Source organism: Anomaloglossus baeobatrachus, chromosome 8 (genome assembly GCF_048569485.1).
Source record: "Anomaloglossus baeobatrachus isolate aAnoBae1 chromosome 8, aAnoBae1.hap1, whole genome shotgun sequence".
NCBI classification, from domain to species: Eukaryota; Metazoa; Chordata; class Amphibia; order Anura; family Aromobatidae; genus Anomaloglossus; species Anomaloglossus baeobatrachus.
In genome coordinates, this window is record NC_134360.1 from 39,113,217 (window position 1) to 39,126,595 (window position 13,379).

The following is a 13,379-nucleotide window of genomic DNA, read 5'->3' on the forward strand; positions in this document are numbered from 1 at the left end:
GACATGATGGTGCGCCATTCTCCAGAAGATTAAGACCAGGGAGGCAGATGCAGGATAAAAGGCCCACCTACTGTATATCTTAAGAGGAAAAAGGGCTTACATGCAGCTGTTCTTATGCACTACCCTTCCAGATATTTTTGGTATATGAAATACCACAATTTTTGGATTATAAGACGCACTTTTCTTTCCAAAAAATTGGGAGGAAAATGAGGAGTGCATCTGAAAATCCGAGTGCACCTTACCAGGAGGTGCTGGGGCCCGTGCGGCGGTGGCAGAATGTGCTGGGGACCATGCGGCAGGCTGCGAGGAAAATATCGGAAGTGCGGGTTTCAAATAATAGTGCCCTGAGGCTCCTTCCCATGGATCTCCCAGCAGTGGACTTAAGAAAAATGGTGTCTGGAGGGGGTGTGTGCGCAGATGAGATCTCTGCTTGTCATTGAGCAGATACCTCAATCTGCGCACGCGCTGGCTCCGGACACCATGTCTTTGAAGCTAACACCGCCGACAGCTTCTGGAAGTTGCCTACCTCACAGCATCTGGGACACCCGCCGCCCACGCCATCAACCTGCTGCACCACTGTCCCTGCCTCTTGTGACCCCGCTCCACCACTGCTGCCATCCCCCCAGTAAGAGACCAGCGGATTGTAAGACGGACCACATTTTTTTTTTTACCTTTTTGCCCTCTAAATTAAGAGTGCGTCTTATAAACCGAAAAATACGGTACTTTCATCTAGTGCGTGACACAATGAAAAAATACAGAAGATAATATATCTATAATCGGGGAATGAGAGCTTAAAGCAGGGTTCCCCAACTCCAGTCCTCGAGGGCCGCCAACAGTGCATGTTTTCAGGATTTCCTTAGCATTGCATGGGTGTTGGATTCAGCACCTTTGCAGGTGATTAAATTATCACATGTGCAATACTAAGGAAATCCTGAAAACATGCACTGTTGGCGGCCCTTGAGGACTGGAATTGTGGACCCATGGCTTAAAGGAAGGCTCATTCCAGACTCGATCATTGGGTATGATGATCTTTTTTTTTAAGCTGGCCTAAAAGTCATCTTATAATGGTCTAAAATGGCCCGTGTAGAAGGGGTAAAAAGACACAGCTGGAGTTTGGGGGCTAAAAATTCCATTTCAGTTCTTGAGTAAAACTTTCTGCAAAGTACTCACCTTGAGTGTGTGTCTGCATGTCACGGGCCAGCTCCATGGGAAGGACAGAGTTAACGAAACAAGAAATAATGGAGGCGTCCAGATTGCACATGGCTCCGAAACACTTCAGAAGTAACAAGCGCAGCGGCACTCGATGCTCCTAAGGGAAAAAACAAAACACATGCACAGGTAAGAAGCAATGAATAGATTTGTGCTGAGGTCGGACCCCTGACCGATCATGGCCCCACTGACTTCAATGGAGAGGTATATAAATGTGGCCCCCGATCTGCAGCCAGAGACCTCCGTTCTCATGAAGTAATGGCTGCTCGTGCAGGAGAATAACATTGCGCTGCACAGATGTAAATGCCGATCAGACATCATCAGGTCATGAAATCCTTGAACACAGACGTGTTTTATTACACAATATGCAGAGTTACCGATCTGACATGTATCCTCACTCTAAACACAAACACATATACAATGCGGAAATAAAACATCCGACAGATGGAGATTTTGCAGAAAATATTGCTCTTTTTTTTCGGTAGCTGCCAGATGCTTTTCTTTTCCACACACCAATAGTTTTGCGGAAAGTGCAGCCAGGAATGATGGGAGAACACTACTTACCATTTGATAATAAGCCACCAGGGACAACACGGCCTCAAACTGGTTCCTCTTGCACATCTTTTTGCACACCTCGGGATCTGCATCTGTCTGGATGAAAACCGGGGCACGTTACGTAGACTTTGGGGATGTTATTGTGGAATATTTTTAGACGGAGTACATGTTATAATTAATTTAAAAGGCATTTGAGGCAAAGCAAAATGCATAAATATATCGAGTAATTGGATTTGTACGGAGATGGTGGGGTCCTACACAATCTAATGCTGATGGAGAAGCAATGCACAAGAATTAAAGGGAAGAACAGAGATATAATAGATAGATAACTTTATACATTTGTAATAAGAAAGTGGTCCTGCAGACAGGAGGGTACTACGCACCTCTTACCTTTGCTATGGGAGAAATTGCGCCAATGATTGGCAGTGCAGTACCAGTAGACTCATGCATATGTCCTATTACCCTCTTCACGACCTAGGATGTAACGGTAGTCTTAAATCATGAAGGGTTAATCACCACCGGCTGCTGCGTTGAGCCGGCAGCGATCCACCCACATGTCTGCTGATTTGAACAGCTGACATGTGTGCCTCGCAGTCGCAGGTTGATCCGCGATCCACTCGTGCCTGTTAACCCCTTAGATCGAGTTGTCAAAATGTGACGGCGTGATTTAAATGGCTGCGGCGGGGAAATAACCTTTCCCTGCCACCATCGGAGTCCGCATTATGCAATCAAGGAGAGCCGATGGTTGCCATAGAAGCAACAGGTCATGTGATGGCTCCTGTCGCTATCATGACTCGCATCCTGTTACTGCCGGCAGAGAGCTGCCTATAACAAGAACACAGCATTTTTGCTGATCAGAGCTGTGCAGCTCTGATCTACAGAAATGAATGAGTGATCAGACTGCTGATCCTTATAGCCCCCTAGGAAGACTAGTAAAGTTAAAAAAAAAAAACAAAAAAAAAACAAAAAAAAAACAAAAAAAAAACAAAAAAAAAACAAAAAAAAAACAAAAAAAACTCTTAAAAGTTCAAATCACCCCCCCATTGAAAATTAAGGGTTAAAAGAGTAAAAATTACACACATTTGATATTGCAGAGTTCAGAAACGCTCAATGAAAATAAACGGCATAGCGGCAAAAAATTCTAAACAGCAAAATTATGGGTTTTTTTGGTCAGCGGTATATTTTGCACAAACTGCAATAACAGTGTTAAAACGTAGCATCTGCGTATAAATGGTATCATTAAAAGAGTCAGCTCGAGATACAAAAAATAAGCCTTCACTGAGCCCCATATCCCTAAAAATGAGAACGCTAAGGGCCTTCTAAAATGGCGTAAAAAGTGCGCCACTGTTTTTGGACAAACTTCTGAATTTTTTTTAACCCCTTAGATAAAAGGAAACTTATACATGTTTGATGTCTATGAAGTTGTGCCAACCTGAGCCATCATACCGACATCTGTTTTACCATATAGTGAACACTGAATAAAATACCCCAAAAACTATTGTGCAATCACACTTATTTTTTACCATTTTCTAGTACACTATATGGTAAAACTTCAAGTTTAATTTAAAAAAGTACAACTCGTCCAGCAAAAAACAAGCCCTCATATGGCAATATTGACGGAAAATAAAGTAGTTTCGGCTCTTGGCAGAAGTGGAGCAAAAAAAACGAAAAACAAAAAAATCGCCAAGGGGGTGAAGAGGTTAAAAGAAACCTGCTAGGAGTATCATGCTGCCCGATCCTCGGGTCTGCATGCATTATTGCAGCGGTGTATGTCTTACTCTGGATTTCTGCGGCATTTCATAGAAGACACATTTTGAAAAGCCAGCTGGGGACTAAGTGTCTCAGATGACTAGTCCAAGGGGCTGGTCTCAGCAGCTTTTCCATGCCCAGATTCCCATGACTGATAGGTGCCTCTTTATGAGGGATGAATAAGGAGACATGAATGGGTAGAAGCCGGCAGGTACCGTTGTAGGACTAATCATCCAAGACAGTCTCCAGCCGGTATTTCACAGTATGTCTTGCAGGAGCGTTCAGAGGAAAGCCTACATGTCTGCAATACCCCAGCTGGACTCTGCTAAATGCTACCCATGGTTCGGGGAGCAGGAATCTCCTGACAGATCGTACCCGGCAAGCGTCTGTCAAAGCCAAAACACCAGCAGTACCTCTTACCCCACCCCAGAGCGGAAGTGAGGCACACTGGAAACCCCCCACAAGGCTATGTGCGCACACTGTAGTAGTTTCTTCAGCAAAAACCGCACCCTATTGCAGAAAACCCCATGCGTATTTTTGCCACATTTTGGTGCGTTTTTGACCATGCGTTTTTTCACTATATTGAATGGAAAAACGCAGGAAGGAAAAAAAAAAAAAAAAAAAGGGGACATGCTGCTGCTTTTTTTCTGCACCCAAAGCTGCAGACGAAAAAGAGACAATGTGCGCACAGCACTTCTGAATTCGCATAGACTTTGCTGGGGAAGGAATGCATGCAGTTCAGGGCCACTAACTGCACCCAAAAAGGCAGAGCACAGGGCCTAAAAGGGATGCATGAGTAACATAATGAGCACAAATATAGGAAGGTGTTTTGGTTAAATGGACTGTATACTAATGCCATCTATCATCTGAATTAGTAGGTCATGCATGGGAATGTTCTTTAGCCAGGGACATAACCAACCCAAATTAAAGGGAACCTGTTAGGTGCAATATGCACCCAGAACCACGAGCAGTTCTGGGTGCATATTGCTATTCCCTGCCTAGCAGTCCCAGGCTATACAAGCATAGATAAAGGGGTCTTTAGAAAATGTAGGTCTAAAAATCCCATACAATATGCAAATGAGGCAAGGGACTAGTCACATGAGCACTAGTTCCTTTGGCTAGTCGGCCCCCTTAGCATGTAAGCACGCCCCTGTGAGTGTACTAACGAATGCGCAGTGTCAGAGGATGGTTGCGCTACCTCTCTGCTGCCATCACATCCGACTCCTGGATTTCGGCTCAGTGCGCATGATCTTGGACTTTCAGTCATGCGCACTATGAAACCGGGCGTACGAGTCCTAGCTTCAAACTGGTGTAGTGCGCATAATTGAAAGTCCGGGATCATGTGCACTGAGCCAAAATCCAGTGTCTGACGCGATGGCAGCGGAGAGGTGAGCATGATCATCCTCTGATGCTGCGCATTCATTAGCAGGTTAGTATGCCCACAAAAGGCGTGCCTGCATGCTAAGGGGGCCGACTAGTCAAGGGAACTAATACCCTTGCGACTAGTCCCTGGACTCATTAGCAAAATCATATGGGATCTTTAGAAATTCGTTTTCTAAAGATCTCTTTATGTATGCTACTAGAGGCAGGGATTAGCAATATGCACCCAGAGCTGCTCGTGGTTCTGGGTGCATATTGCACCTGACCGGTTCACTTTAGCCATTTACATTAGACCCCTTAAAATTAGGATTTAAAATGCATTAGAATTAAATGGACCACGTTCAGTGGCTGCCATGAAAATTAGATTAGTGGGGGATTGACTGTTTCGACAATAGACCCCCGTCATTCTTACCTTCCGTGGAGACCTACAGAGCGGGAAAGTGCAAGATTGGATTCCCCAGCCCGACAAAGACTCATATATACGGTACATTGTTGGAAAGCAAAAAAAATAAGGCTGCTTTCCACACTACATTTTTTTTTTTTTTTTTTTAACATGCGTCCTGAACGTTTAACACAAAAACGGATCCAGTGCAAATGCGTTTTCATTTCAATACATTTGCAAGGACTCGTGTCAACATGCGTTTACCTGCGTTTGCGTGCGTTATAGTGAGGATCCAGTGACTTGCAATTTTTTTACTTTTTCAAAAACGCTACTTGTAGCGTTTTTGAGCTGCGTCCAAATACTGCAAATTGCTGGATCCCGACTATACTGCCCGCAAACGTATGTGAATGCTGGCATGCTGATAGACAGGATCCTGCTTGCTCTACTGAGCATGCCCAGAAACCAGCCTCGCGTGATCAGTCCCTCTCTCCCCCTCCCGAGAGCTGCGGAGGCTCGTAACCAAGGTAAACATCGGGTAACTTGCTTGGATACCCGATGTTTACCTTGGTTACGTGTGCAGGGAGCCCGGCTTCTACCAGCTGCAGACGCTCGCAACCAAGGTGAATATCGGGTATCCAAGCAAGTTACCCGATGTTTACCTTGGAGCCTCGGCAGCTGTCAGATGCCGGCTCCCAGTCTCACGTTCAGTTCCCATCACTCCCGATCACATGACTCCAATGCCCGCCCCTAAACTTCAAGTCACAGGATCCTGCAAAATAACACATGCGTTTTTCTCTGCAAAAGCAGGATCCGCTTTTGCAGCAAAAAAAAAAAAAAAAAGTGTTCATGACGCATGCTAAAAAAAAACGTAGTGTGAAAGCAGCCTAATAGGCACCCGCAGATCATTTCCAGGTGCATGGACATTAACAACATGATGCAGATTTCTCAAAACATATAATGCAGCAAATATAGCAAAATGCAAACTGTGAAGTTATCATAGACTCCAATCCGTAAACTTGAGCACCAAGTCATTATTACACATAATTAGCATTAGCCCTTTTTGTAAAAACAAAGCTCCTCCGTTCACACACCAATCACTGCACAAATGGAAGACAGTAAGCTGCATGGTCAGTGACGCACCAGGATTAGGAGGAGCTCCTCCAGGTAGCAGAGGATGACATTTTCATCTTCGTAGAGGGCCCAGCTCCGCTGCTGAGCGTCATCCTTGTGCCTGGCCAAGTCTGCAAAGATGACCTCCAGGCGCTGCTCGTCGTGACAGATCTGCCCGGAAGGTAATCCAGTGCTGGAGTCCTGGAAATCAGACAAGAGACACCATCAGGAAACCATCTATTCCACAGATCTTATTTGGTAACGCAATGTGAAGGAGAAAAGAACGACATACACTCGTAAAGAATCCTAGAATAAAAAGATTATGGACATTTATTGCTCAATTGCTGCATTTTTGGCCAAGAATCATTCTGCAATTGTTTTCTTATTAAAGGGGTCATCTTGTGTTAAAGTTGTAAAGTGCTTATAAAAACCAGCAACTTTGCAATTTGTTATGAAAAATCCTCTCTGTTCTCAAGAGCAGAATGATTTTTTTATTATATAGTTTACAGCTTTGAAGCCCAAGTCCCCGACCACTTCTGCAGTCTATCAGCGGTGGCCGGCCTCCTATGTATGGATCCGGCCAGGTGCAGTGCCTGTGCGCTCATCGAGTATTGCAGAGGCAAAGCTCCCTCACACAGTGGCATCGGACAACACACAATTTGGGCCGGCGGTCCCGTTATATCAAATGTTTTGGATTATAAAATGCACTTTTCCTCCCAAAAGTTTGGGAGGAAAATGAGGGGTGTGTGTATTATAATCCGAATGTAGCTGACTGGGAAGTAGTGGAGAGGGGTAGCAGCAATGCTGCGGGCGCTGAGGCACTGGCAAGGGCCATGTTGAAAATTGCAGCACTGCGGGGTTCAAATAATGGAGCACAGAGTTGGCGCATGCGTAGATGGAGCTCTCCGCTTAAAGTCTCAAATGCACATGCGCCGAATCCGGCCCATTGATCTCCCAGCAGCGGGCTTAACGAAAATGGTGCCTGGAGGTGGTGTGTGCGCAGACGAGATCATGGCTTATCATTGAGCTGATAGCTCAATCGGCGCATGCGCAGACTCCGGGCGCCATTTCTTTGAAGCCCGCACCTCCAACAGTTTCTGGATATTGCCTTCCTCACTCACAGCGCCCGCAGCCAGCATCTGGGACACCCCCCGCACTGTCCGCAGCATTGCCCTACTCCACCACCGCCCATGCCTCCTGTGACCCCGATCCACCACTGCTGACACCCTTATCCAGTAAGACACTACCAGATTATAAAACAGACTTTTTTTTAAAATAAAAATAATTTCTCTAAATTAGGAGTGCATCTTATTCTTTGGTGTGTCTTATAAACTGCTAAATATGGTAATTCCTTCCCAAAACTATCAATCTCATAAAAAACAAACTCGTAATAACCCCTTTGAAGAAAAAAAAAAAAAAAAAAAAAAAAAAATTGGGATTCTTTGCCCTTACAGCCTCTTTGTTTTCCTATGCATTAATGGCTGAAAAATGACTTCACTGAGAATTAGTGAGTACGTTTCGGCAGAATATTTCTAACTCTTACCTGTCTTGCTCTGACCTCCTCTCAGCTGACTTATGACCATAGACATCATCAAAGCTCAGCAAAATTTAAAAATGAGCTCACTGATAGATTCTCAGTTGACTCATTCTGCAGCAGCAATGCGCAGGAAAATAAGTGAAATTGTGAAAATCACGTATTGAAACCTAACTGCAAAATGTATTTATTTTTTTAAAAAAAAACAAAAAACATGCATTTAAGTTAAAAATAAAAAAATGCACCCAAAGATGGTGCCATTAGCCCCTTTAGCAGACCGCCGGGGGTGCTGAATGTCGTACCCCAATTAATCTGATATTAAGGGCCAATCCCAATTGGTCCAGGAAAACTGCTTTAACTAAAAGTCTTCTCTTACTTTTTAGGTGTCTCATGAGGTTATTCTCCGCAAATCTATGCATCTCTAAATGAGTCAAAACCTAGCCACAAATTTTAGCAGCCAATAGCCAGCTTTCCCAATTTTCCCATATACATGTATGCTCGGCTCCATCCAATATACGTTAATGGGGGTTTGTGGAAAAAAAAAAAATGAAAACCTGAACTACAAGTCATGGTGGCTAGCAACGCATCGGTTATATCCATCTTGGATCTTCTAATGGAATCATTATCACTTCTTGAGGGAAAGTATTACAAATCTAGAAATGGCCTTAAAGGAGGGCCATGGGACCGCCCCCGAGGACCCGATCCTTCATGTTTCCAAGGACAATAAAGACTATAAAGGGCTGAGAAAGCGGAGGATCACCTGTCCATTGTAGCCTAGAACAATTAGCTATATCTTGTAGGAATCTTGAAGGTCTCGGTGTCCCCTCCTCACCCTCTCAGCTTTACTTGGCAGTTGGTCTCATTAAGGAAACCTTACCCTGCGCTTGACTCTTTGCCCGCGGCGTGTGAAACTTGACCTGCGATCGTTGACCAAACGTTTGTGTATCCATTAGGGATGTGTCAGAGTCTCCGCTGTCCGTCATAGTCTTAAATATCTTGCACAACATTTATTTTGAGTTTTAGACGCTTTATACGACTTGTCCACTAAGTCCACTAATAAAGGGTACAAACCAATGACTGGACAGAATTGGCAAACCTGCACTTTCATTAATTTAATGTAAATTAAGAATTTTCAGTTTAAATTTACGCTACGTCTGAGAAATAGAAAGTTTTGACAAATCTGTCTTTTATTTCTTAATATATCTTAATACCAGAGCAAAGTTTTTTAAAGTTCTTCACAGAGCACAGGTGCCCACGCGCTGCCCCCACTTCATTCTTGGTCTATGGGACTGCTAAAGAAAGCAGAGTACAGCACCCCGATATTTCTACAAATCCCATAAAAAAAAAATGGAGTAGTAGGACCCCCAGCGATCAACAGGTTATCTCTAATCACTTCAAACTCTCTCTTCTGTCTAACTTGAGTTTCACTCCCTGTTTTCAAGTGTAGGGGGCCACGTGGGGGCTCACCCTGTAGACAGGGGGGCTACGTGGGGGCTCACCCTGTAGACAGGGGGCTACGTGGGGGCTCACCCTGTAGACAGGGGGGCTACGTGGGGGCTCACCCTGTAGACAGGGGGGCTACGTGGGGGCTCACCCTGTAGACAGGGGGGCTACGTGGGGGCTCACCCTGTAGACAGGGGGGCTACGTGGGGGCTCACCCTGTAGACAGGGGGGCTACGTGGGGGCTCACCCTGTAGACAGGGGGGCTACGTGGGGGCTCACCCTGTAGACAGGGGGGCTACGTGGGGGCTCACCCTGTAGACAGGGGGCCACGTGGGGGCTCACCCTGTAGACAGGGGGCCACGTGGGGGCTCACCCTGTAGACAGGGGGGCCACATGGGGGCTCACCCTGTAGACAGGGGGGCCACGTGGGGGCTCACCCTGTAGACAGGGGGGCCACGTGGGGGCTCACCCTGTAGACAGGGGGGCCACGTGGGGGCTCACCCTGTAGACAGGGGGGCCACGTGGGGGCTCACCCTGTAGACAGGGGGCCACGTGGGGGCTCACCCTGTAGACAGGGGGCCACGTGGGGGCTCACCCTGTAGACAGGGGGCCACGTGGGGGCTCACCCTGTAGACAGGGGGCCACGTGGGGGCTCACCCTGTAGACAGGGGGGCCACGTGGGGGCTCACCCTGTAGACAGGGGGCCACGTGGGGGCTCACCCTGTAGACAGGGGGCCACGTGGGGGCTCACCCTGTAGACAGGGGGCCACGTGGGGGCTCACCCTGTAGACAGGGGGCCACGTGGGGGCTCACCCTGTAGACAGGGGGCCACGTGGGGGCTCACCCTGTAGACAGGGGGCCACGTGGGGGCTCACCCTGTAGACAGGGGGCCACGTGGGGGCTCACCCTGTAGACAGGGGGCCACGTGGGGGCTCACCCTGTAGACAGGGGGGCTACGTGGGGGCTCACCCTGTAGACAGGGGGGCTACGTGGGGGCTCACCCTGTAGACAGGGGGGCTACGTGGGGGCTCACCCTGTAGACAGGGGGGCTACGTGGGGACTCACCCTGTAGACAGGGGGGCTACGTGGGGACTCACCCTGTAGACAGGGGGGCTACGTGGGGGCTCACCCTGTAGACAGGGGGCCACGTGGGGGCTCACCCTGTAGACAGGGGGCCACGTGGGGGCTCACCCTGTAGACAGGGGGGCCACGTGGGGGCTCACCCTGTAGACAGGGGGGCCACGTGGGGGCTCACCCTGTAGACAGGGGGGCCACGTGGGGGCTCACCCTGTAGACAGGGGGGCCACGTGGGGGCTCACCCTGTAGACAGGGGGCTCACCCTGTAGACAGGGGGGAGCTACGTGGGAGCTCACACTGTATATAGGGGACTATTTGTGGGTTCACACTTTATGTAGGGGCTATAAGGGGGCTCACACTGGGGGCTAGGTGGGGGGCTCATACTGTATCTAGGGGAACTATGTGGGACGGGTTCATACTGGAAATAGGGGACTATGTGAGGGCTAATAAGGACCTAAACATTGCATGATGAAAGCAAGGTAGAGAATGACAGTGCATTAATTAAAGGGAACCTGTCAGCAGAAATTTCCCCTAAAACCTAACAGATTCCCCCTCTGCAGCTCCTGGGCTGCATTCTAGAAAGGTCCCTGTTATTATTGGGCCCCCTTTCTGACCAAAAAAAAGAGTTTATAAAGAGGTACCTTTTTGGCTTCGGATTCTATAAATCTGACACGGGGGCGGGCAGCCTGATGGCCGTTATTCTGCCCCCTGGTCCTGTATGCCGCCCCCATCGCTGATTTCCATACTTTTGGACGCCGCCCACTGCTCCAGCCATCCCCGCGCATGCCCAGTGCCAGTCTCACGGGACTGAGCACTGTGACTGCTGGTGACGTGTGCGCAGGCAAGTGATTATGGGCGGGACTGTGACTGTTATCAGCAAGTACCCGCCCATAATCTCGTGAGCGCGCAAACCTCTCCAGCGTCACACTGTGCTCAGTGTAGATGCTAGACTGTATGGGCTGCTTCCAGGGATGATGTCCCTTTGTCACGTGATAGTATTTTGAACACGCCCCTATCACGTGACAAAGGGACGTCATCCCTGGAAGCAGCCCATACAGTCTAGCATCTACACTGAGCACAGTGTGACGCTGGAGAGGTTTGCGCGCTCACGAGATTATGGGCGGGTACTTGCTGATAACAGTCACAGTCCCGCCCATAATCACTTGCCTGCGCACACGTCACCAGCAGTCACAGTGCTCAGTCCCGTGAGACTGGCACTGGGCATGCGCGGGGATGGCTGGAGCAGTGGGCGGCGTCCAAAAGTATGGAAATCAGCGATGGGGGCGGCATACAGGACCAGGGGGCAGAATAACGGCCATCAGGCTGCCCGCCCCCGTGTCAGATTTATAGAATCCGAAGCCAAAAAGGTACCTCTTTATAAACTCTTTTTTTTGGTCAGAAAGGGGGCACAATAATAACAGGGACCTTTCTAGAATGCAGCCCAGGAGCTGCAGAGGGGGAATCTGTTAGGTTTTAGGGGAAATTTCTGCTGACAGGTTCCCTTTAATGGTGCCATCCCACCAAGGACTTCTGCAAGGAGTTTGTATGTTCTCGCCGTGTTTCTGTGGCTTTCCTCCTACCATTCAAAGACATACAGATAGGAAATTTAGATTGTAATTCCCAACGGGGACAGTGTTACTGATGTATGGAATTAATGGCGCTATATAGTAAAATAAAATAAATATTCCAGTTCTATGGAAGCAGACCCGCCTGCCCAGTGTGGTGGATCAGACCTGGCAGGTGCAGACCTATGCGTTCTCACTGAGACTATCCTTATAATTAGGCAGGTTACTACAACATGTAAATCTCAGTGCTGACGGCCCCAGGAGATCAGCATCAGAAAGCAGATGGCCGCATTACAGAGGAGAACTTTAATCTAATTTATTGAATTGCAATCTCTGGAGATTTCAGCCTGGTATATTAGTGCACCCCCCCTCCCTGGGCACGATATAATTACATACATGTAAGCTAGTCATGTCCTAAGATGGTGGGAGTATACAGGAGGGTAGGATTACCAATTACTGGGCTTTTATGAAATATACAGGAAGAGGAAATGTATTTACCGCATCCCCGCGGCTCCTCCGACAAATCGCACCGAGCGATGGCGCTTGGATGAAATAATAAGCGTCGTTAGATTTCTATTTCCTGCGCCGTCCATGACAATGTAGGAAAAAGACTATACGAGAAAATCAAGAACTTATCAAACTGATAGGGACAAGCTGAGAAGAGTCAAGTTCCCCCCCCCCCCTTCGTCTAATTAGTCTTGAGATGATGACGAAGTATAAGACGGATGAGCTTGGACCGGGATCTTGCACAGCGGCGGCCGGAGGAGGGCAGCAATATCTGCACCCGTCAAAAATCCTACAAAAATCAATCGTGTCAGACACAGACCCAACAGGCCGTGTAATCTGCGGGAACGTTAAAATGTAATTAATGCGACAACAGTATCCTGCAGAGCAATTACATAATACTGGTAATTAGCCGCCACATGACGGGAGATGGGGAATCACATTGTGGCATCCATATACCGTACATATAGGAATAACGGGATCGTTAAGGCTCTGTTTACCGCTGATGTGTCTATCCCAGAGTACGTGGGTGAAGACGTGGGGTGTATCAACTGATACCCGAAAACACACATCTCCCTGCTAATCCCACAACAGACAAACACACGGAGACTCGGTCAATTACCAGTCTGCCGCTAAATAGGCCGAGCAAACGGAAATTATGCAGATGAGAGATTTAATATCTGTAATCATGGACCCGCTAATCCCACTTACTATTAATATAACCGCAGTACTTCTGGCTAAATATTTTGGGACTATGCACATAGTAATAATGACAAAAAGGGGCCTAAGGGGAAGACTGGATTCTGTTTTTGACTTCTTGTGCCAATCCCTGGCCTCCTGAATTTTAACATAAAGTACTGTATTTTCGGAT

The 13,379-nt window shown here is 47.6% G+C and overlaps 1 protein-coding gene across 1 annotated transcript in view; it reads right to left on the reverse strand.

Moving 5' to 3' along the window:
- The window catches only part of NCKIPSD (NCK interacting protein with SH3 domain), a 104,347-nt gene that overhangs the window by 26,999 nt on the left and 63,969 nt on the right, over positions 1-13,379 (reverse strand). The window contains exons 6-8 of the mRNA XM_075321492.1: positions 6,416-6,586; positions 1,774-1,860; positions 1,171-1,309 (exon numbers count right to left, since the gene is read on the reverse strand). Coding sequence (XP_075177607.1) covers positions 1,171-1,309; positions 1,774-1,860; positions 6,416-6,586 — 397 coding nt within the window. The remainder of the gene's footprint in view (positions 1-1,170; positions 1,310-1,773; positions 1,861-6,415; positions 6,587-13,379) is intronic.